At 53.6% G+C, this 21,946-nt stretch overlaps 1 protein-coding gene across 4 annotated transcripts in view; it reads left to right on the forward strand.

The window, feature by feature from the left end:
• Nucleotides 1-21,946, forward strand: part of ADGRD1 (adhesion G protein-coupled receptor D1) — a 186,567-nt gene that overhangs the window by 44,200 nt on the left and 120,421 nt on the right. For all 4 annotated transcript variants that reach the window (XR_012420854.1, XM_015431835.4, XM_065525075.2 and 1 more), the window contains 5 exons: nt 292-351; nt 3,171-3,288; nt 4,190-4,300; nt 5,905-5,980; nt 14,485-14,626. Coding sequence is in view for 3 of the 4 variants with exons in the window: in XM_015431835.4 (XP_015287321.3) it covers nt 292-351; nt 3,171-3,288; nt 4,190-4,300; nt 5,905-5,980; nt 14,485-14,626 (507 nt within the window). In the remaining variant the exon portion in view is untranslated. The remainder of the gene's footprint in view (nt 1-291; nt 352-3,170; nt 3,289-4,189; nt 4,301-5,904; nt 5,981-14,484; nt 14,627-21,946) is intronic.

Consider the following 21,946-nt stretch of genomic DNA (forward strand, 5'->3'; position numbering starts at 1 on the left):
CCCCAGGCGCTGTGCTGGGGCCCCTCCCATCACTGAGCAGTGTTCATTCTGATGTTCCAGTGCTGGTCACTGACTTGACAGGGCTGCCACAGGAGCACATAAGATAACGTCCATAAAAGGGCTTTGTAACATGTCACGTGGTCCATGACTCAGCTATTTTTGTTGACTGCTGTGCGTAAAACTGAACTGGTGGTTGATAGCAACACATTGGAAGATGTGGGGAAAACTGAGGGTCTTCAAGTTTGTCGCTTAAGGACTGGTGCTGAGCAGTGTCATTTTGTCCACCCTTAGACCTTCTTAAAAGCCGTGGGAGAGGTCCTTCTATTGCCTGGTTGGATTGCTGTGTCAGAGGTAAGAGAAAAGAACATGGCCGGTTGCGGTGGCTCACTCCTGTAATCCCAGCACTTTGGGAGGCCAAGGTGGGTGGATCACTTGAGGTCAGGAGTTCAAGACCAGCCTGGCCAACATGGCAAAACCCTGTCTACTAAAAGTACAAAAATTAGCCGGGCATGGTGGTGGGCACTTGTAGTCCCAGCTACTCGGGAGGCTGAGGCCGGAGAATTGCTTGAACCTGGGAGGCGGAGGTTGCAGTGAGCCGAGATTGTGCCACTGCACTCCAGCCTGGGCAACAGAGTGAGACTGTCTCAAAAAAAAAAAAAAAAAAAGAGAGAGAGAGAAAAGAACATTTTGATCTTCAAAACGTATGTGCCTTGGGAACCATTTTGTCTTCCTAGAAGTGGCATAATATGGCCCAGTTCACATACATAAAAAGAATGATGTGTCTCTCAGTCCTGACATCTGGGATACAAGAGCTCATTTTGAGTAGATGTGCAACTGATTCAGAATGCTTTGTCCTCTAAGGCAAAAGAAATGCACGTGTGTCAGTAATGTGGTACTGTCCTAAACATGGAAGAAGGATGGAAGAAGGAAATGATGTTTTTTTTCCCCCATGAGAAATGTGTATTTGGTTCATCTTGGTCATTTTATATAATATGTACTTTTTTTTTTTTACCATCACATCATTCTTGAAAGATAATAGCTTTTCATGTTAAAAGCCACTGTATTTAGTAAGAAAAAGAAGAACACATGACAATATGTACTTCATGATTAAGGTGCCAAAAATGCTTCTCTTGTTCTCGGTACTCAAAATAGCTAGAAAGGAGAATGAAATAATTTTTCCTTTATTTCTTAAAATAACTATTGATTGTACTTACTTAAAAAGAAAACAAGTAAATAGTTGTGGAGAAGTTAGAAAATGCAGATAATAAAAAACATAAAAATCACTTCAAATCCTAAAACTGTGAGATTATTAACACTCTTGTATATTTCTTTATAGTCTAGTTTTCAATTCACTTATATATATATGTATTCAACAAATATATTGTATATTTGATTTAATTTGTTTTTCCTTAATTATGTCAATAACACTTTCCAGTGATATTAAGTATTCACCTGCAACATTGTATTAGTCAGGACAGGCCAGGGTGTGCTGCAGTAACAAATAGATCCCCACATCTCAGTGGCTCAGCACAGTAGAAATTTATTTCTCCCCCATGCAAAGTCCAGAGTGGGTCAGAGGAGCCTCTTCTCCACCCAGATACTCAGGGATCCTGGCTCCATCTGTCTTCTGGTGCTGGCTTCTCAACATGTGGTTTCCAAGGTTGCCAGGCAGGGCCAGAGAAGGGTGAGGAGGACTCTTAACTGCCTTGGCCCAGAAGGGTCCCAACCACACCACCATGATATTAAAGTGCTCATTCTCCTAAACCCCGATATTATTTAAAAATGTTTGCCAGTTTGAGAGGCAGAAGTGGCATTTTATTCTCTCATTATTAATAAGATTGTGTTAGAGTTTACATTTGATAAACTTTTATTTGAATAACTTCAAGTGGAATGAGATTAGGTTTAACATTGGCAAAGGGAGAAAAAAAGGCTCAAGAATGTAAGATGGATACAGTCTTACCCAGAAACCAATTCCTTTTTAAAAGGTATTACTGTTTTCATGATTTCAAGGGGACTTTGTGTCCAAAGCTGCAGGCTGGGAACACCCAGAGGACAGCTGACAGAAGATCCAGACAGATGTATTTTGTGCATGATTTTGAATTAACTGCTTTTGAATGCAAAATATGCAAATCTGTTACAAAGTATGAATAACCAGGAAACTGTCTGGACTCAGGCAGGGCCCAGTATGCATTAAAGGGAACACATGAACCGGCCTCTGCATGCCAGAAACACAGGCTTCCATGTGCTTCACTGGGCCTGCTGACTGAAGTCAGGCCATGGGCCTAAAAGCAAATGTCTAAAATTGGCCTCAGCATTCTGCTTCCAACTCATGAGGCTCTCCTGGAGTGCATGTTTGTGGGAGAATGCTGAGGACTTAGCAGCATGCAGGCTCTTCCCCAGAAAGGCGGGAAGAAGAGAAGCAGTGAAGGCAGAGCTCAGTGGCCCAGCTCAGCGGGGCTTAAGAGAGGCCTCTCCCTTGGTGACGCGTGTCTGAGGATGCGGGCAGTCAGCCCGAGAGCGGACGCGTGCACTGAGCTTTGAGTACCAGGCCCTGCACTGTCTACAGATTCAGGTGGCCGGGGGGACCCCCTGCTTTCTTGGGGGCAGTGTCTACCAGGATCCTCTGCTCTGCAACTCAGAAAGAAAAGACGGCTCTCGGAGTAGAAAGCAAGCCCCTGGGAAGTGGAGGCAGCGGGAAGCAGCTTGGGCTGCTGGCACCTCAGAAGCAGCCACCCTTCACGGAGAAGGGGACAGAGCTGCTGGTGTCCCCATGCCAGAGTGGACCTGGGGGGTGATCAGCCCCTCCTTGTGAAGCACAGGGAGGCAGGGGGAGGATCTGGGATGTGCTGAGGGTTCCTCTGTGAGTTCAGGGAGGAGGCAGGACCAGGAGTCGGGTCCCCTCAGTCCCAGTGTCTAAGTGTAGAAACGCAGGAGCCAGCAATGGCTGGGGTGATGGGTCCACCCGGGCTGTGTCCATGCTCTGTGAGCTCAGTTAGGCATGTGGCCTCCATGTGGTCACCTTCTGATCCATGGGAAGGGGCAGTTGTGTGACTTCTTCCTCCCTCGTGGCCAACGTGGGGAAGCTTGATTTTGTGTGCTTGGTGCACCTGCCTGGTCCCCTGGCTGAGTGGGGTGGATTTTCATGGCTCCTGGTTCTTGTGTTGCTTCAGGACAGCGCCATGGTACTGAGTGTCATCCACACTATTGACACCGTCATGGGTCACGTTTCCTACAACCTGCACGCCAGCACGCCCCAGGTCACCATGGAGGGCTCCTCCGCCGTGGCAGGTAGCTGTCGCTTGTAAGGGTGAGCCACATGGCAGGGGCGGGGGCTGGAGGCTGCGTTTCACTGCCTTTTTACACCCTTAGCAGAGAGCCATGCTCTGTCTCCCTGACTGCTCTGTCTCGCTCAAACCACATTTGGAAGGAAAACCCGTGGTCAGATCAGGGCAGGATGATCGGCCATGATGTGCAGACAGGGCCCATAAGCTTTCCCCAGTGACTTGGGAGCCAAGCTCCTGCCCTGGGGTGATGGTCTCAGTTCAGAGTGGGAGGCAGAAGCAGCAGTGCCAGCAAGAGTCTGTGGAATGAAAGGGGCGGCCTCGGGTTTCTGGAGTTGGCTTGCTCTCAACGGCGCTGCAGGATAATTGTCACAGTTGTCTAATTGTAGAGGCAGAGGTGATGACTTTTCGATTTTAAAAGTCTTCACCTGCAGCGTATTATCGTGCTGATACTTCGCTGCAAGAGCCAAGCTGGGGAACATGCGCTGAAGCTACACGGGTTAGTTTAGCGGCAGTTTGTCAGCCCAGACCTCTTCCTCTGGGCCATGTTGCCCTCGCCTGCTGCGCTTGGGGAGGAGCCGATGTCACGGCTTTGCTGAGCACAGCCCATCCTTGCACCGGCCTTGAGAGCCGGGGGCTGTGCCGGGGCGGAGGGCGCCCCAGGTGAGGAGCCGTGTGTGGGACAGAATGCTGAGCCTCCCCGTGGCAATCACTGCCTGGGCTCTTCATTTCTTTTTCCTTTTTTTTTTTTTTTTTTTTTTGAGGTCATGCTTTCTAAAGGTAATTATACTTCCGGTGGGGAGCTTGTCCTGTCAAAAAAGAAAAGCAGATGGGGTTTTGCAGTCTGATTTCCTGCAGCCTGTGAGTTCTCTGACGGGACTTCCACTCTCTCGCTGCTTCCACCGCAGAGTTTTCCGTGGCCAAAGTCCTGCCCAAGACTGTGAATTCCTCGCATTACCGCTTCCCGGCCCACGGGCAGAGCTTCATCCAGATCCCCCACGAGGCCTTCCACAGCCGCGGTGAGTGTGGCTGCGCCGGACTCCCTTCCGGGGCGGCTTCCACAAGTCTTTCTGAAGAGTCCCCAAGCTTTGGTGGGTGCCCACCGCCCCAGTGAGCTGCGGGGCTCCCCTGGGCTGCCTGTCCTGTCCTGTCCTGCAGGAGAGGGGCTCTGGTCAGCCGTTCTCAAAGCGTGTCCTCGGGCCACCCTCATGGCCACACTTGAGAGGTTCCCTAGTGATGCTAATGCTCTGCCCACTCCAGGCCCCTGAACTGGAATTTGGGGTGGGGTCTGGGAGCATCTAAACCTGCTCGCCTGGTGAATCCGGCCCACTGGGAAGTCATCCTACCTACATGCTCCTAAATTGGCACACGCCTGGTCAGCTGAAGAGAAAAAGATGGGGCCACCTCCCCTCCCTGCTCAGGTAGCTGTGGGCCAGGTGAGGGGTTCATCCGTTCAGGAACATGGGGTTCCACTCCTGTGTGGGCCCAAGTTGAGTCACATAATAAAAATTGAGAGGCTCAGAGGACCTCCTGCCTCTGACCAGGGAGCACTATTGGGAGCCCAGACAGCCCTGGCCATTTTTTGCCACAATGACTGTCACCCTCTCTGGTTCCTGGAAAAGCGAATATGACTCTGCAGACATCTCCTTCCTCTCCTTCCCTCCCTGGGGACCACGGGCAAACAGGGGAGAGCCTCAGATTTTTGCCCCTGTCACCCTGGCCAGAGGCCACGCCTCCTTCCCAGGGTTCTGCCTTAGGGGTGGGGACCAGGACAGCCCTGATCAGACACCTCCCTCTGCAGTGGGGAGCCTGCCTCTGCACCTGCCACCTTCTTGATTGTCTGTAAGAGAGTTGCCCTGACTGGTTCTGTGCCCTGTCCTCACCTAGCGTGATGTCAGGTGTGCCCTGCTCCTAGGGCAGAGGCAGGGATGTCCCTACCCCAGAAGCCAAGGGAAGGGCGCAGGGACGATGCCACCTTCCACCAGCATCAGCAGGGAGGGCCCAGGATGGTGCCGACATCCACCAGCATCTCCTGGCCACGTGAGCTGCTGGGAGTGCCCTGATTTCCAATCCTGGCAGAGCCATGGCCGAGCCATGGAGTGAAACAGCAAGAGCACACGTGACTCTGCTTCGTGGCTGGATATAATAGAGGGGTGGCCAGGTGAAGGCATACAGGTGTCCCTGTGGCTGCTGCCCCTTGAAAACCTGCATTCTGCCTCACTCACTGGTCCCATAAATCCTTCGCGTGCCAAGGGCAGACGGGTCACACTCGTGGGGCAAGGCTGGAGGCTGGCACTGCCCCCTGTTGGCTTGCAGGGGCCTTCTCCCTGCAGGGGCTCTGAGATCCATGTGATGCCCTGGGTGAGCCTGGCTCTCCTGGGGAGTTTCAGCCTCCATGTGTCTGGAGCTGGCTCAGGGGATGGAGCAGGGAGCCGCTGTCACGCAGCTGAGTTCCCGCAGTCTTTGTCCTTACAAATTCTGCCCTAGTGTCCTTCACTTCCTTCTCCCCAGAGGGTTCTTGGGAGTGAGGGGCGGCACCACACACAGCGGGGGGAGGGGCTTTGTGTTTTTCTGCCCGTGGCCTGGAACACTGACAGCGCCTGCCCCTCTGCTCTCTCTGCAGCCTGGACCACCGTCGTGGGTCTGCTGTACCACAGCATGCACTACTACCTGAACAACATCTGGCCCGCCCACACCAAGTGAGTCTCGGGGGTGCCCAGCTCAGGGGCGTGGGTTTGCGGGGTGGCTGGCCACAGGGATGCCCGCGTCACACACGGTCACACCCATGCACAACACTGTTTGAGAACTCAGGACACGACTGCCGGGTGCTTCACCACTCAGGCAAGGAAACGTGCAGCGTTTTGAAGGCCACACAGGAACCGCAGGCCTGGGGCCTGGGCTGGCGGAGTGGAGGCCAGGAGCACAGGCTAGGAAACTGCAGGCCTGGGGGCCTGGGCTGGCGGAGTGGAGATCAGAAGCACAGACTAGGAGACCCTACCCACCCGCCTCGACCAAATGGTGTGACCTTGGGCAAGGGACTTAACCTCTCTGAGCCTCAGTTTCCACTGCTGTGGAATGGAAGACAACAGACCTGCCTGTGTCAGTCATGGGCAAACATGTAGATGGACAAAACCATCTCACACCAGCTTAAGTGGAAGGCCAGGAAAGTGAGGGCTCAGGGGACTGAGAAGGGAGGAGCAGGTGGGCTTCAGGCATGGCTGGACCCGGGGACCCCAAGGATGCCGTCTAGACCTGCTCTGTCTATCCCCTGCCTCTGCTGTCCTCCAGACAGGCCCCCTCCATAGGAGCAGAGCTCGCTTCTGCAGCATTGGTTCAAGTAGGTTTGGGTCCTGAGAACCCAGAAGGAGAGCAAGGAGGGTGGGGACCGCCAGGGAGACGGGGAGGGTGGGGAGGACGAGGGAAATGAGGAGGGAGGGGAGGGTGTGCCTCTTTCCTGAGGAGTGGAGTCGTAATTTTGTGATCTGGAGGAACACCGTCTTCTGGGTCGGATTTCTCTGGGAAAGCCTGCATGCTCACCAATTTCCTCCAACAAAAGAAAGTGGGGGACCCGCCGCTCTTTATGTGTGATTTCCAAAATTCTTCAGGAAAATGGTCAAAGAAAAATACAATCTAATTTCCTCAAAAAGATGCCATCTCAGTTGTTTGGGAAATCTTTCCATGACAGTGAATGAAAAGTTGACCCTTGCTTGGCCCCTCCTGCTGAAGTTTCCACCATGAAATTGGCCTTGCCGTGAAGTGTATGAGACATGCATTTGTGCGGCGTCGCTGTGCCTTGTGCGGCCACAGTGAGGACCCGTGTGGGAGAGTGGCATCCGTGCCACGGCCCACAACTTCACAAAGGCGGGAGGATTGCTTCCAGACGCGGGGCGCACACATTTCAGGGGCAATTCGCTGTGAGCACCAGAATCTGACTCCGGCCAGGTGTCAGCCAGCTCTTTCATGAGGGGCCAGCTTGTAAATTGCCTTGGCTTTCCAGAACTCTGCCCTCGCAGGGTGAAGGCAGCCAGAAACTACGTGGGGGAACGGGGGAGTGGCTGTCTTCCAATACAGCTTTATTTACAAAACCAGGCAGCCGGCCCAAGAGCTGCAGCTTGCAGACCTTTGCCAGACCTTCCATTAGATCAGCGCTGGCAGGGACGGGCAGAGGAGAGGCTGGGGGGCCTGTTCTGGGAGCCCACAGCCTTGCAGATGGAAGACAGTCTGTCTTGCCTGTCCCCAGGGCCTCAGCCTTCACTCTCCCTGTGCTGTCCTCATGGCCCCAGGTGTCTGCAGAGAGGACACTGGAGCGCCAGGATTCAGGCCACTGTGTCCCAGAACAATGCAGCTAACTCTGACTTCCCCCTGCAAGCCAAGGGCCTGGAAATCAGACAGGCAAAGTCATCCCTGGTTCGTCAGCACTGACACCAGCCCCACAAGTTCCATCAGCAGCACATTTGTGTGCTGAAGCCAAAACAGAATTGCCGTGCAGCGATGGAACATGTTTTTCATTTGCAGTCAAGTTGGATCTTCAGCTCAGGTGGAGTTCTCTTCAGCACTTAGTGCAAAGATGCCTTGTCATCAAAATTAACCTGGAAAAAAATCATCCAAACAGCTCATCCAGTAAAATATCTGTACTTGTTACACTCTATCCTGTGGCAGAAAAGGTGGACGGAAGTGGAGGGGACAAAGAATTTGGTTCACAGAATAGACTCGGACCCAGACTCCTGCCTCTCCCTCCTGCAGGTGCTCTCCTTAGCTGTGTGACCCTGGGCAAGTGACTTGAGCCTGGAGGCCTGTGTTCTCCTCTTAAAACAGGAGTAATAATATCACTGATTTCTGAGGGTTGCCAGGAGGACTGAATGAGTTAATGGTATAAGTAGGGCTTGGTATTCTTAAACATGACATACAAGTGCATGCTTTTGCGATTTTGTAAGCTGATTGGGCATTTGCGCCATTTTGCCTTTGAGGTAATCATCAAATCCTAGGCATGATGAGAAGCAGGTTAGTGCAGCCAGCATGCGGGCAGTGTGTGTATGTGCGCGCGTATGCCGGGTTTCTGCCAGCCTGCAGTGGACTTCCCTCCGTCTTTGCCTTTTATTGTGCGCTGTCATCCTCATACGTCCGCAGTGTGTCGTGAGGATGAAAGGATGCTTTGGTGCCGTAGTGTCCTTTAATTTCCTCTCCACGGATGAGGGTGAGGGTCTAAGTCAGTACGTGAGTCTCAGTGCACAAAAGGTGGGGCCTAGGCCGGAAGGGACTTTTGTCTCCACAGCCAGCCCCCAGGCAGACCATTCCAGGGCTCCTGTGATGACTGCGGGGACGACATCTGACTACCCACGGCCCGGTGGGGGCTTAGCTGCTTCCTGCCAGGCTGCCTGTGCCCCTAGGCTCCTTTGAGTCTCACTTGCTGCCTGGCCCCGTAATGATGGAGACTGTTCCGCTTTCACTGGTGCTGTGGCTGGGCCCGGCCAACACCCGGACAGCCGGTTCCTCCAGGTGGACGGGGCTGAGACTGGCCTGCTCCCACTCCTCCTGTGACGATGGAAGCCACAGCCCACAGAGGGAAGGGCCTCTCCCCAGGCTGTGAGGGACTCACAGGTGCTCGAGAAAGATGAGTGGGGGGTGGACCTGGCTCAGTGTGTGTCCTTAGTCACTATAGAGTAACACAGAGCATGGATGGAACCAGTAGATCACAGTTCTGCAGCCCTCAGTGCAGTAACTGACCCAGGCAGAAACCATCAGTGGATGTGCACGCCAGCGGGAGCAGGGTTGCGGGGACAGGACCTCACGGACCTGCAGAGTCCTTGCTGTCACCAGGTAGGAGGGTGCCTGGTAATGGGGATGTCTGCTGCACCCCTGCAGCCAGGTGGCCACACTCAACATTATCGATGTGGGACACGTTGTGGGCCCGTGTCTCTTGCTGTCACGTCGTAGGGAGACATCCGTGCCTCCTATGGCATACTCCTGTCAGATGTGTGGCCTGACGCCCCTCACGAGGAAGCAGGTAGACACACCTGAACTAAGGGATGTTGTGTGCTGCTGTGGTTTGGATTGCAAGGGAGAAGAAGTTGGGCAGTTCCAGGCTGGGGGAGACTAAAGAGGTTCGAGCCTGAGCTAATGCACGTTCCTGGGTTGAGAGAAGTGGAGTTCTGGAGGACGTGAGTGACGCTGCGGGGTGTGTGCAGTTGACTCTGGGCTGTGCATTAGAGCATCTTGTGGGGTCCTCGTTAAATTTCTGAGTGTGATCATTGTATGATGGTTATGTAGGAGGCAGTCTCCATTTTTAGGAGACACGTGGTAGAGATGGAGTATGTTGTGATGCCTGCAACACACCGCTAGTGCTTCAGCAGAAAGGAAATGTGCATGTGTGCATGTATTTGTGTGGTGTATGTGTGCACACAGATGTATGTGCTTGTGTGGTGTATGTGCGTTATGTGTGCACATATGTGCATGTGTGTTGTGTGTGCTGTGGGCATGCAAATGCGCGTGTGTGCATTTGTGTGTTGTATGTGTGTACATGTGCATGTGTGTATGTACATGTGTGGGATGTGTGTATGCCTGCATGTATGTGTGTGGTGTGTGTGTGTCAAGTGTGAGCGTGACCGTGCCGGATAAAGTGAACATGGCAGATGATGAGAGCTGAGAGCGTAGGTGAAGCATATTCGTTGCACTGTTTTCTGGTAGATTTCCTGCAAGTCTGGCTATTTAACAGTCCATAGCTGTGTGGTTCCTGGCATGGGCAGGAATCGTGGCTGTTGCAGTCCTTTCTGAAAGGCCCTGGCTGCAGTACTGCTCAAAACAGAGAACGTCGGCCGTGCACGGTGGCTCAAGCCTGTAATCCCAGCACTTTGGGAGGCCGAGACGGGCGGATCACGAGGTCAGGAGATCAAGACCATCCTGGCTAACACGGTGAAACCCCGTCTCTACTAAAAAATACAAAAAAATAGCCGGGCGAGGTGGCGGGCGCCTGTAGTCCCAGCTACTCGGGAGGCTGAGGCAGGAGAATGGCGTAAACCCGGGAGGCGGAGCTTGCAGTGAGCTGAGATCCGGCCACTGCACTCCAGCCTGGGCGACAGAGCGAGACTCCGTCTCAAAAAAAAAAAAAAAAAAAAAAAACAGAGGACGTCGTCACCCGGGCAGCATCGGCGCTGAGGAAGTCTCCTGTTACCCTCGGTGCTCTCTCCTTCTGCCGTTTGCGTCAGTCAGGAGCTCAGGTCTCCTTCAATAGTTCACCGTCACCCAAGATCACACTCACAGATGCTGCCATGTGCCGCCTTGTTTGCAAGATTTGGAGTTTCCTTCACACTGTGTTCCCAGGGTGGCGTGGAATTCTCGTGCCGAGGAAGGGTGAGAAGCAGCGTGTGATGGATGGATGAGGGGACTCCTCGAGCACACAGTCACATGTCAGCAGGAGCCAGTTATCAAGTAGTTCCTTTACCCGGGAATATGTGATGTTTGTTCACTCCCTGATGCGACGTGGTAACTATGGGGACTTCGTAATTCTCCAAATAACCTAGTAACAGCCCTTTTTCTTACTCCACTTGTTCTGACTTCTTTGGGTTGAGTTCCCGAGCCGGTCTCCTGCACATGCTGGGAAGGCTCTGTGTCTCCTCATAAATTTCAGCACTTCTCTGAAGCCCTCCCATAACTTTAAGTCCCGCTTTGTGTAATTGAAGGCGGAGCAGCCTTGTGGCTTTGGCTCAGATGTGCTGCACGGGGTGAAGGCCACAGAGCCTGACCGTCAGTGGGGCTCCGTGGGGCCAGCTAGTAACTTGGGGCACATTGAAGGAAGGAGGATTTGCAAAGGTGTGATCAGGAGTGGAGAGCTCTGGGGGACAGCATGGTCACGGGCCAGGAGCAAGAATGGGGGCGCACTGCTTCCCCCAGGGCCAGCCAGGCAGGGGACAGCACCATGCCCGGGCAGAGATGGAGGGGTCCCCGGACAGTAACTGTGCCCTGGTGGGCTGGGGGAAGTGAGACTCCTGGCCCCACCGTTCACTCTGACGCCCTCTGACCTCCTTCTGGGGCTTCCCTTTCACTGAGCACATGAAGGCAGAGAGCCCAGAGCCTGGCTGATGGGCATAGGATGGGGCCGGTGGAGACAGGGTATGAGGGGTAGAGGAAGAGCCAGCACTGCCCCTGCGCCACCTCACCCCTGCCCCACCCTGCCCCACCTCACCCCTGCCCCACCTCACCCCTGCCCCCCCCTGCCCCACCTCACCCCTGCCCCCACCTTTACCAGAGGAAAATGCGCCTAAGGAGGCGTCTGGCCCCATTCTCATCTTGACTTGGCCGACGTCTGGCGTTGCACTGATTACCAAACTGGGCCTGGTGGAGGCCACGTGTTCCCAGAGGGGAATCCAGGAAACCGTTCCAGATTTGCTTTCATATCATTTGTGTTCATAGAAGGTTCTCACTTAATGTTTTCCTTATGTTTTTCCTAAGAAATTGATCTAAGTCATCGCTCCCTGCCTGTGCGTAGATTCACCCACTCACTCACTCACTCCCTCACTCACGTGTGCTGAGCACCCACTGTGTCAGGCGTGGTTCCGGGAGCTGGGGAGAGCAGTGACCCAAATGGGAAAGCGTCCGGGCCGCGAGGGAACTTCTGCTCTGGGAGGGAGATGACGACCCCTGGTTGCAGCATCAGGAAATGTCCACGCAGGGAAAGCCGAGGGACGAATCATGCTGCGTGTTTAGGGCCCGAAGCCCACAGCTGTGACTTTCTGCTGCTGGCTAATGGCACAGCCCTAAGTGTTGCTAGAAACGTGGTTTTCCCAGTGTGTTTGGTGGGATTGCACACGTGTTGAGTTCATGGAGCTCTGCAGAAAAGGCCGTGAGCATTGGGGCACTGGGCACAGGGAGTGAGAACCAGGCCCCTGGCCGAAGCGAACGCACTGCACATCTTGGGGCCGTGGAGGCACGCACGGGACAGGGCCAACGTTCTGCTGGGCGAGTCAGGCTCGGCGCCGCGGGGCTCTGCCTTGGTCCCAGCAGCCTCGAGCCCACCCTCACTTTCTGCGGCGGGGACTGAGCCCACGCATGCCCAGTGGTGAATGTTCTCCGAAGGTGAACGTTGTTCCTCCGGGGAAGCATCTGAGATATTACCTGGGTCTGCAGTTCTGCAGAGTGGAGTGTTTACGTACGTTCGATACACAGCTTGTATCTCTGTGGGACTAACACTTTCTGGGCAAGTTTATTAGTAAAAAAAGTCTAAAAAGCCTCTTCAGAGTGGCTATAATGAAAAAAATGGTTGAGAAACATGGACCTAGGGTGATGCTTTCTTTTCATTTTTTTTTTTTTAAGTTTGTGTTTTATTCCATGTGTGTTATCTGGACTTTGGGCTTGGATCAATAGCATGGTCACAGAGAGGAATCGCCAGGTGGAGCAGTCGTGCCTGTTGTGACTCACAGGCCTGAGAATCGATGCCCCTGGTTTGCTCCAGACCGTGTGAACTGGTGACGATCTGTAGGAAGCAGCTTCCGTGGGAACGGACAGGGTGTTCATTCTCTGTGGCACCATCTTTGTAAACACTTTGTATTTACAATTCCAGGAATAATTCTGCGTGCTTCTTGGAGGCCTGCTCTTTTTCAGGGATGTGTGTCAGGACACAGTGCAGAGGCTGGGGGTGAGGTAGGGCGTGCTGCTGCTCCGTGAGCCCCACTGCCCATCCCAGGCAGGGTCACTGAACATGGTGTTTGAATCTACTTAGAAGGAAAAACAAGTTGAGGGAGGAAAAAGATGGTGCCCCCAGCTCCCAGGGCCCTGTGGAATGTCCCAAAGGTGGTTCCGTGGGCATCAAAACAGGGACCTGCAGGTTCCTCAGTCAGTCAGCACTTTGGATGGCAGACGGGGGAGGCACACAGGACCCAGGTGAGGCCCACACAGAAGCAGACGCTGGGTGACCGCGGGGGGCCCGGTGACAGCACGTCTCAGGCATCTTTGTGTAGTCACCCCAAATTCAAATTCGTGCAACAGATACTTGGTGACCTGCTGTGTGCCAGGCAGGGCTGGAATCAAATCAGGCAAATGGGCCGAGGGCACAAAATTAAAGGAGCCGGTCACCTTTGCGGGGGTCGTGCCCATTGTGAACACCTTCTTAAATCTTGCCCTCCAGGTGCCTGGCTTCCCTTACCCTCCTCCTGGCCCTGAATATCTTTTCAAGCTCATAACCCCACGAGACAACCACTGTAGACATCAGTTAGGCTTCTTTAGATTGGGTTGCAAGGGACAGAAAACCCATCTTAAACAGTTATAGGCAAAAAGTTTATTGGATCACAAAAGCCGAGAGCTCCGCAGGCAGCTGGCTTCAAGAGCAGCTTGATCCAGCGCCGCACTGATGTCACTGGGTTCCATCTCTCGGCAGTTCCCTTCTCAGTCTCCCTCCTCGTGATTGCAAGCAGCTCCCAGGGCCTCGTGCCTCAGGGCATGAGGAGAAGTCTGGCAGGGAGAATGAGGGTCTTTGAGCCTGCATTCTCCCCCTACCTCGCCTTGTGGCATCTCCTCGGATTTGACTGGATTGAGTGCCATTCCTAAATAGTCCCTGTGGCCTGAGGGCTGCAGTGCTCTGACTGATCCAGACCCAGATACCAGGGCTTCCTCCTGAGCCAAGATAAAGTCAACTCCAGGCTGTGTGTGCTCTGAGCCGGGAAGGGGATGGCCACCTAGAGGGAAATGCAGGTGCTTTGATCAGGAAAACAATGAATGAATACTGGGTGGGCAAAACAGCAGATGGCTACTGCACCATCTTATAATCAGGGAAATTGACGTTCAGAAAGGGTGAGTTACCTGCCCAAGGTCACACAGCTGATTAAGTGGAATTGCTGAGATTCATGCCCTGTTGTTTTGAGCATTTCTGCTCGTCCACACTTCCTGGGCCATCTCCCTTTTCTTATAAACTTTTTGAGGTCAAGGGCTCTGTCTCACCTCTTGGTCCTGGTATCAGACCTTAAAGAGAGCAGGTACTGAAGACAACAATTCAAGGGACAGAGTCCAAACACAGAATAGTTGAACTCACCTGCAGGTACCGGCTTCACATCTTGAAGGAGAGCAGCTGGAGCTGAACGATAGAAATCAAAGTTCTATCCAAAGAAGATTTCCGTCTCAAGAGTTTTGGGTGGAACCCTGGCTGCCAGCCCGGATTCTAGCTGTGTGCTACTCCCCTGCATTTCCCATTTTGTAATGATTTCCATCTCTTCCCAAGGATCGCAGAGGCCATGCATCACCAGGACTGCCTACTGTTCGCCACCAGCCACCTGATTTCCCTGGAGTTGACCCCGCCGCCCACCCTCTCTCAGAACCTGTCGAGCTCTCCACTCATTACAGTCCACCTCAAGCACAGATTGGTGAGTGGTGGTGCCTTCACCCTTGTCGCCGCCTTTGATCTGGTTTCACACTGAGGAGTGTTGGGTTGTCTGTGTGCTTGCATAAAGAATCTCCAAAAGCCTTGGTGCTGGCCAGAACTGGAATCTTCCTCTTCTTGGAGCTCCTTTTCTTGGGCCTTTGTTTCTGAGCTGCAGTGGGAAGCCCTCACATAGTGCCTGGGCTGGCTGCGCGGTGTCCATGTTGGGGAAGAGGACTCGAGGTGGTTCTCCTAGACGTCTGTGGAGCAATCACAGATCTTCCTCATTTATAACAAGTGTCCTTACTGGAGGAGGGGGGTACCTAGGCCATCGCAGTTACCGTGTGTTAGCCCTCAGCAAGATGCAGCACTGTGTTCTGTTAGAGAGAAACATGCTTCAGAGCTCGGGAAAAACCATTTTTACGCTTCAGGCATTGCATGATAAGCCGTTGGTCCTGATGCTTCATAACCGCTCTCCTCTCCACATGTCATTTGTTTTTTGCCAGTGAGTAGGACTGATAGAGACACTGGGGATACCCATGTGCTGCCATTCTTTAGTAAAAGGAAAAAGATGTATACAATCTGAGGAGAAACCAGAGTATAATGCTGCCGTTCTTTAAAAAATGCATGCACTGTTCCCCACGCCAGGTTCACATCAGGAGGTAAGGTGCTGATGTGACACTCAAAGCGTGAGATTTTTCAAAGCGTTTATTAAAGAACTCACTGTGTTATTGGTCAGAATTAACACTAAAGGCATTTCCTGGCAGGATTTTCTATTTCATTCTGTTTCGCTCTGCTCTATGGCCAAGGCCGACTCTGTGTGCACACCTGGGTGGGTGCTCCTGTTCTTTCAGGGGTGACTGTGTTTCTGCCCCACCTGGGAGGAGCCCACACACTTGTGCTGCTGGGTGAGCTGGGGCAGTCAAGAGATGGTACTGGAGATGGAGATAGGAGCCCACACGCTTGTGCTGCTGGGTGAGCTGGGGCAGTCAAGAGATGGTACTGGAGATGGAGATGGGAATGGAGATGGAGAGGAGACTGGAGATGGAGATGGAGTTGAAGATGGAGCTGGAGATGGAGATGGGAATGGAGATGGAGAGGGGACTGGAGATGGAGATGGAGATGAAGATGGAGATGGGACTGGAGATGGAGATGGAGATGAAGATGGAGAGGGGACTGGAGATGGAGATGGAGAGGGGACTGGAGATGGAGATGGCAGTGGGGAGGGGACTGGAGATGGAGATGAAGATGGAGAGGGGACTAGAGATGGAGATGGAGAGGGGACTGGAGATGGAGATGGCAGTGGGGAGGGGACTGGAGCTGGAGATGGAGATGGAGAGGGGACTGGAGATGGAGATGGAGATGGAGAGGGGACTGGAGATGGAGATGGAGATGGAGAGAGGACTGGAGTTGGAGATGGAGAGGAAGAGGGGACTGGAGTTGGAGATGGAGTTGGAGATGGAGATGAAGAGGGGACTGAAGTTGGAGATGGAGATGGAGTTGTAGATAAAGATGGAGATGAAGATGGGAATAGAGATGGAGAGGGGACTGGAATTGGAGATGGAGATGGGAATGGAGATGGAGAGGGGACTGGAGTTGGAGATGGAGATGGAGTTGGAGAGGCGACTGGAGATGGAGATGGAGATGGAGATGAAGAGGGGACTGGAGTTGGAGATGGAGATGGAGTTGGAGATGGAGATGGGGATGGAGATGGAGATGGAGATGGAGATGAAGAGGGGATTAGAGTTGTAGATGGAGATGGAGTTGTAGATGGAGATGGAGATGGAGATGGGAATGGAGATGGAGAGGGGAATGGAATTGGAGATGGAGATGGAGATGCAGAGGGGACTGGAGCTGGAGATGGAGATGGAGATGGAGTTGGAGATGGAGCTGGAGCTGGAGCTGGAGATGGGAATGGAGATGGAGAGGGGACTGGAGATGAGACTGGTCACCTCAAGCTCCTTGCCCTTCCTCTCTGCACGTGACCAGCCATGAGCCTGTTTTCAGCGTGTCCCCTGCCTTGCTTCCTCTGCCCCTCCTTGGTGTCCGTCTCCTTCCCAGTGACTTCTCACCTGGACCAGCAGCCTCCTCGTGTTCTGTCTGCTCCATTCTCCCCACAGTTTACAGATTTATTTTCAAACACACAGATCAGGTGATGCTACTCATCTATTCAAAGACCTTCTGGGACTCAAGGTTCCCGCAGGAGAATTTACATTATGGGGCTGTTGGCAGATCTCTAGCAGACTCTTCCTGTCCGGCTTTCCATCTGCACCTCTGGCTCTCCTTCCAAGCCCAGCAGGCTGTCATTGCTGGTGCCGTTCCCCGTGCCTGGTTGGCCTCTCCCACACCTCTGCTGTCTGAGTTCACCCATCTCAGGAGGAGCCTTCTCTCCTCCAAGCCCTCTGTGGCCTGCACAGAAGGGAACCTTCCTCCTCACTGTCTTTGTAGTGTATTAGCAGAGTCTCAGCACCCATGCTATAATCATTTATGCTAATCAGTAATCCCTTAAATGGCCTGCAGCTTCTCAGAGGCTGCCAGATCCAGCACGGAGCCCACTGCCCTTCCCCACCTGCCCGTACCGAGCCTTGGCACTGAGTGGAGGCTCAGGAGATGCTTGCTGAGTGAGTGCTGTGCTGGAGTCAGTGCCCTGTCTTGCAGTTGTGCGGTTGACATTTGTGTCTTCTCTTTGTATGGAGAGAATCCTGGTCCCCTGCATGGGCTGTCCCCTCTGCCGTGACGTCAGTGAGGATGTGCTCCGTGGGCTCCGCCTGTGTTTGGAAACGTGGCCGTGCCATGCAGCAGAGACACTTAGAGGTTCTTGGCTTGAGGGTAGGGCAGTGCTGCCCTGAGGTGGGTCACGCCTGTAGGCGAGAGTCTGTAGCTGGGCGCAGTGGCTCTTGCCTGTAATCTCAGCACTTTGGGAGGCCAAGGTGGGTGGATCACCTGAGGTCAGGAGTTCGAGACCAGCCTGACCAACATGGTGAATTCCCGTCTCTATTAAAAATACAAAAATCAACCGGGCAGGGTGGCACAAGCCTGTAATCCCAGCTACTTGGGAGACTGAGGCAGGAGAATCACTTGAACCCGGGAGGTGTAGGTTGCAATGAGCAGAGCTCACGCCAGTGCATTCTAGCCTGGGCAATAGAGTGAGACTTTGTCTCATTAAAAAAAAAAAAAAAAGTCTGTAAAGGCAGGAGGCTTGTTCTGAAGGCCTCTGGAACCTCTGTGTGCTCTGAGGTTGAAGCTGTCCTCTTGAGTGAGGTGGGCACTGTGAATCACAGCCGACCACAGGGGCTGGGGGACGTTGAAGAGCAGGAATCACGGATCATCCCAGAAGGTGAGGTGGGGACAAGTGGAGAGGGGAGGGCACTGGCAGAGAGGGAGGCAGGAGATGAGAGCACAGTTTGAGTGCCAGGGCTGCAGGTGAGCCACACACCCAGTGAGGTTGCACAGGCGCATGTGTATATACATACACACACATGCACATGCATACACATCCAGTCCACACACTCAGTCCACACACTTGGTCCACAAACACCCAGTCCACACACTCTCAGTCCACACACTCAGTCCACACACAGTCCACACACACCCAGTCCACACATGCAGTCCACACACAGTCCACACACTCAGTCCACACACACCCAGTCCACACTCCAAACACACACAGTCCACACACCCAGCACAGACACACACACTCAGTCCGCACACACCCAGCACACACATACCCAGTGCGCACAGTCAACACACACAGTCCACACACACAGTCCACATACACCCAGTCCACACACACCTAGTCCACACAGAGTCCACGCACACCCAGTCCACACATACCCAGCACAGATACACACACCCAGTGCACACACACAGTCCACACACTCAGTCCACACACCCAGCAGACACACACCCAGTGCACACAGATCCAGCACAGATACACCCAACACAGACACAAACACCCAGTGCACACACACCCGGTACACACACACCCAACACAGACACACCCAGTACACACACAGTACAGGCACAACCAGTGCAGGCACACCTGGTGCACACACCCAATACAGGCACACACCCGGTACACACACAGCTAGCACAGATAGTACAGGCACAGTACACACACAGCCAGCACACACACACCCAGTACACACACACCCAGTGCACATACACCCAGCACAGGCACACCCCAGTACACACACAGCCAGCACAGACACACCCAGTGCACACACACCCAGCACAGGCACACACACTCAGTACACACACAGCCAGCACAGACACACCCAGTGCACACACACCCAGCACAGGCACACACACTCAGTACACACACAGGCAGCACACACACACACACCCAGTGCACACACACCCAGCACAGGCACACACACTCAGTACACACACAGGCAGCACAGACACACACACCCAGTGCACACACACCCAGCACAGGCACACACAGTACACACAGCCAGCACAGACACACACATCCAGTGCACACACACAGTGCACACACACCCAGCACAGGCACAGGCACACTTCAGTACACAAAGCCAGCACAGACACACACACCCAGTACACACACCCAGCACAGGCACACACACTCAGTATTCACACAGCTACCATAGATACACACATCCAGTGCACACACACCCAGCACAGGCACACACACACTCAGTACACACACGGCCAGCACAGACACACACACCCAGTGCACACACACCCAGCACAGGCACACACACAGTACACACACGGCCAGCACAGGCACACACACACTCAGTGCACACACACCCAGCACAGGCACACACACACTCAGTACACACACAGCCAGCACAGACACACACACCCAGTACAGGCACACAGTACACATGCAGTGCATGTACCTACATCTAGCACTCATATGGGCACATACGTGCACATACCCAGCCTTAGTACGGCACATGTGCGCGCGTGCACACACACACACGCACCCCATCCTTGCTGGGCCAGGCAGGTAGGAGTTCTGGAATTTGGAAAGTGGAAAGTGATTTTGTTTCGTGTGGTACAGCTTCTTCCTTTCCTGCACAGAGCGGGTCTCCAGGGTGCCTCACCTAGGGGCCTCACGCCTGTCTGCTCTCCTGCCCAGGCAGCCCCCTCCTCTCCCATCCCTCCAGCTCCCAGGAAGGCAGGGTGGCAGTAAACTGAGTCACAACCATGTGGTTAGATTGCAGGGCTGATGCCCGCATTCTCCCAGGTGTCTGCATGTCTGACGCTTCACCCTGGGATGGGGGGCATCGGCTCGGGTTCTGGTTAAATCCCGCCATGCCCCTGCTGTGGAGGGCACCCCCTGTGGTGCCTGATGAACCTTAGTCTTAGAGATTGGTTCATCCTAGCGGTTTCCCACCAAGAGGGTTCACCAATGAGACGGGACGGAAGCCCCACCTCGGATCGGCCGCCTCACTCACCGCTTCCCTCGTGCTGCCTCATCATTCACTGACTTCAGACTACAAGGACCTGCTGTTTTAAAAAATCCTGCTATTCTATTTTCTTAGGAAGCCAACTTGAGTCAGTTATGACTGGTGCAAAATAACATAGAAAAGAGCCCACCTCCCTGATATGGAGGGGTTTTGCCTTTTACACACGAACGGCAAATAAACACATTCTGCTTAACGCTGTTTAATGGCACCATTGAATCATTTCTGTTAGCAGAGGTGTTGACATTGTACTGGAACTTCTTTCTCAAAGCACAGGCATTTCATTTCTACCATCCTTTCTCAATGTGCTTAGTCATTTTCTTTCAGGACAGACTCAGGTGTTTGAGAGGGACTTTGCTTTTGACTTCCAGGGCTTCCAGGGCCCAAAGCTTATTCTGGTTCTGTGAGGTCCTGCAGGTGGGGGCAGGAGCCTGGGTGGGGCCTGGGGACGTGACAGACAGTATCTCAGCGAGGCCGGGGCACAGACTCTAGGTCTCTGGTTCAGAACAGCCATGGTGGCCCAGCCTGTGCCCGGGTGTGCATGCTTCAGAGCCCCGCACAGACGCCTCTGCAGGATTTTGGTTTTTAACATTGTTTGCTCCCCAAACTATCAAATAATCCAGATTCAGACCCTGACCTTGGGCTGACTCAGCAGTGGTCTCTGGTGGACAGCTCCTGCTGTTCCTCCTTGATCACCCTGACCTCTGGCCACTGTCCCTCCTAGCTTTAGGGGCACCCAGTGGGCTGAGACCTTCTGCAGCTCAGGCTATGCTGTTGGGCAGAGCAGGTCTCCAGGGTGCCTCACCCAGGGCTATGCAGGAGGCCTTCCCAGCAGTTCCACAGAGGGTCTGGACAGGGATGGTGCCCACACACCACCCTGGGATGCCAGGAGTTTTTGACATGACAATTGATCAGAAACTGCAGTGTTTTCTTCAGTCAAAATTGCTCACTGCATTCAATCAAAATCTTAAGTTTTAAATCAACATTGAAATGTCAGTTTCCCTTAGAAGGGAGCAAGGAATGAGCGAAGCAGAGTCTTGGGAAATTTGAGAATTAGAATAAGCACCAAAAATACATATTGCAGAGAGCCCAGTGCTGTCAGTTTGATTGCTGTTGTCAAAAATTTGCTCATCAGATGGCCTCAACTCCACCTGAATGTCAGTCAGTCCTAAAGCCAGGCCATCGCGCAGGCTGTCATAAATTCTGGAAGGGACTGAGTGTAATGAGGGTGCTCGAGGGATATGTTCCAGGGGCAGGACTCTGAGCTCTGGCCAGGGCAGGGGGTGCTCCAGGGAGATGCTCCAGGGGCAGGACCCCAAGCTCCAGCCAGGGCAAGGGCTCTGCCCCTCATGCACGCCTAATAGCACCCCAGGGCTGAGGTCAGGGAAGAGATTTGGTTCCCCAGGCTCACACGCAGTGGGGCACTGGTGATCTGAGGAGGGAAACGGGCACTGGTGGCAAAGGAAGGTCTGTCAGCCGAGTGCCAAGACTCTGAAATGTTGGCCATGCCCACCTGTACATGGGCCGCATCTGAACGAGGCCGTTGCCCGAGCTGTGGACGCCCTCACATGAAGCCCTGGCTAAGGCTGAACCCTGGACATTGATCTGAAGCCCCCAGACCGTGAAGAAGCCCCCAGGCTCTCTCCTTGTGCAGTGCGGGGGACCTGTGTCCTCAGGACTGGGCACCTCCTCAAACTCGGCCCTCCTCTGGGTGCAGCTCTCAGGAGCCAGGCCCGGGGTGGCCAGTGTGAGGAGCAGCCCCGGACACGGTGCCTTCGGGCTGGGTTTTGGCCTCCTTGGGGTGTCACCGTCACCACAGCTTGAGACTTTCGAAGAGTAACCCAGAATCTGGGCTTTAAATTATATCCCTGGATTTGTCTTGTTGG

Source organism: Macaca fascicularis, chromosome 11 (assembly GCF_037993035.2).
Source record: "Macaca fascicularis isolate 582-1 chromosome 11, T2T-MFA8v1.1".
Taxonomy (NCBI): domain Eukaryota; kingdom Metazoa; phylum Chordata; class Mammalia; order Primates; family Cercopithecidae; genus Macaca; species Macaca fascicularis.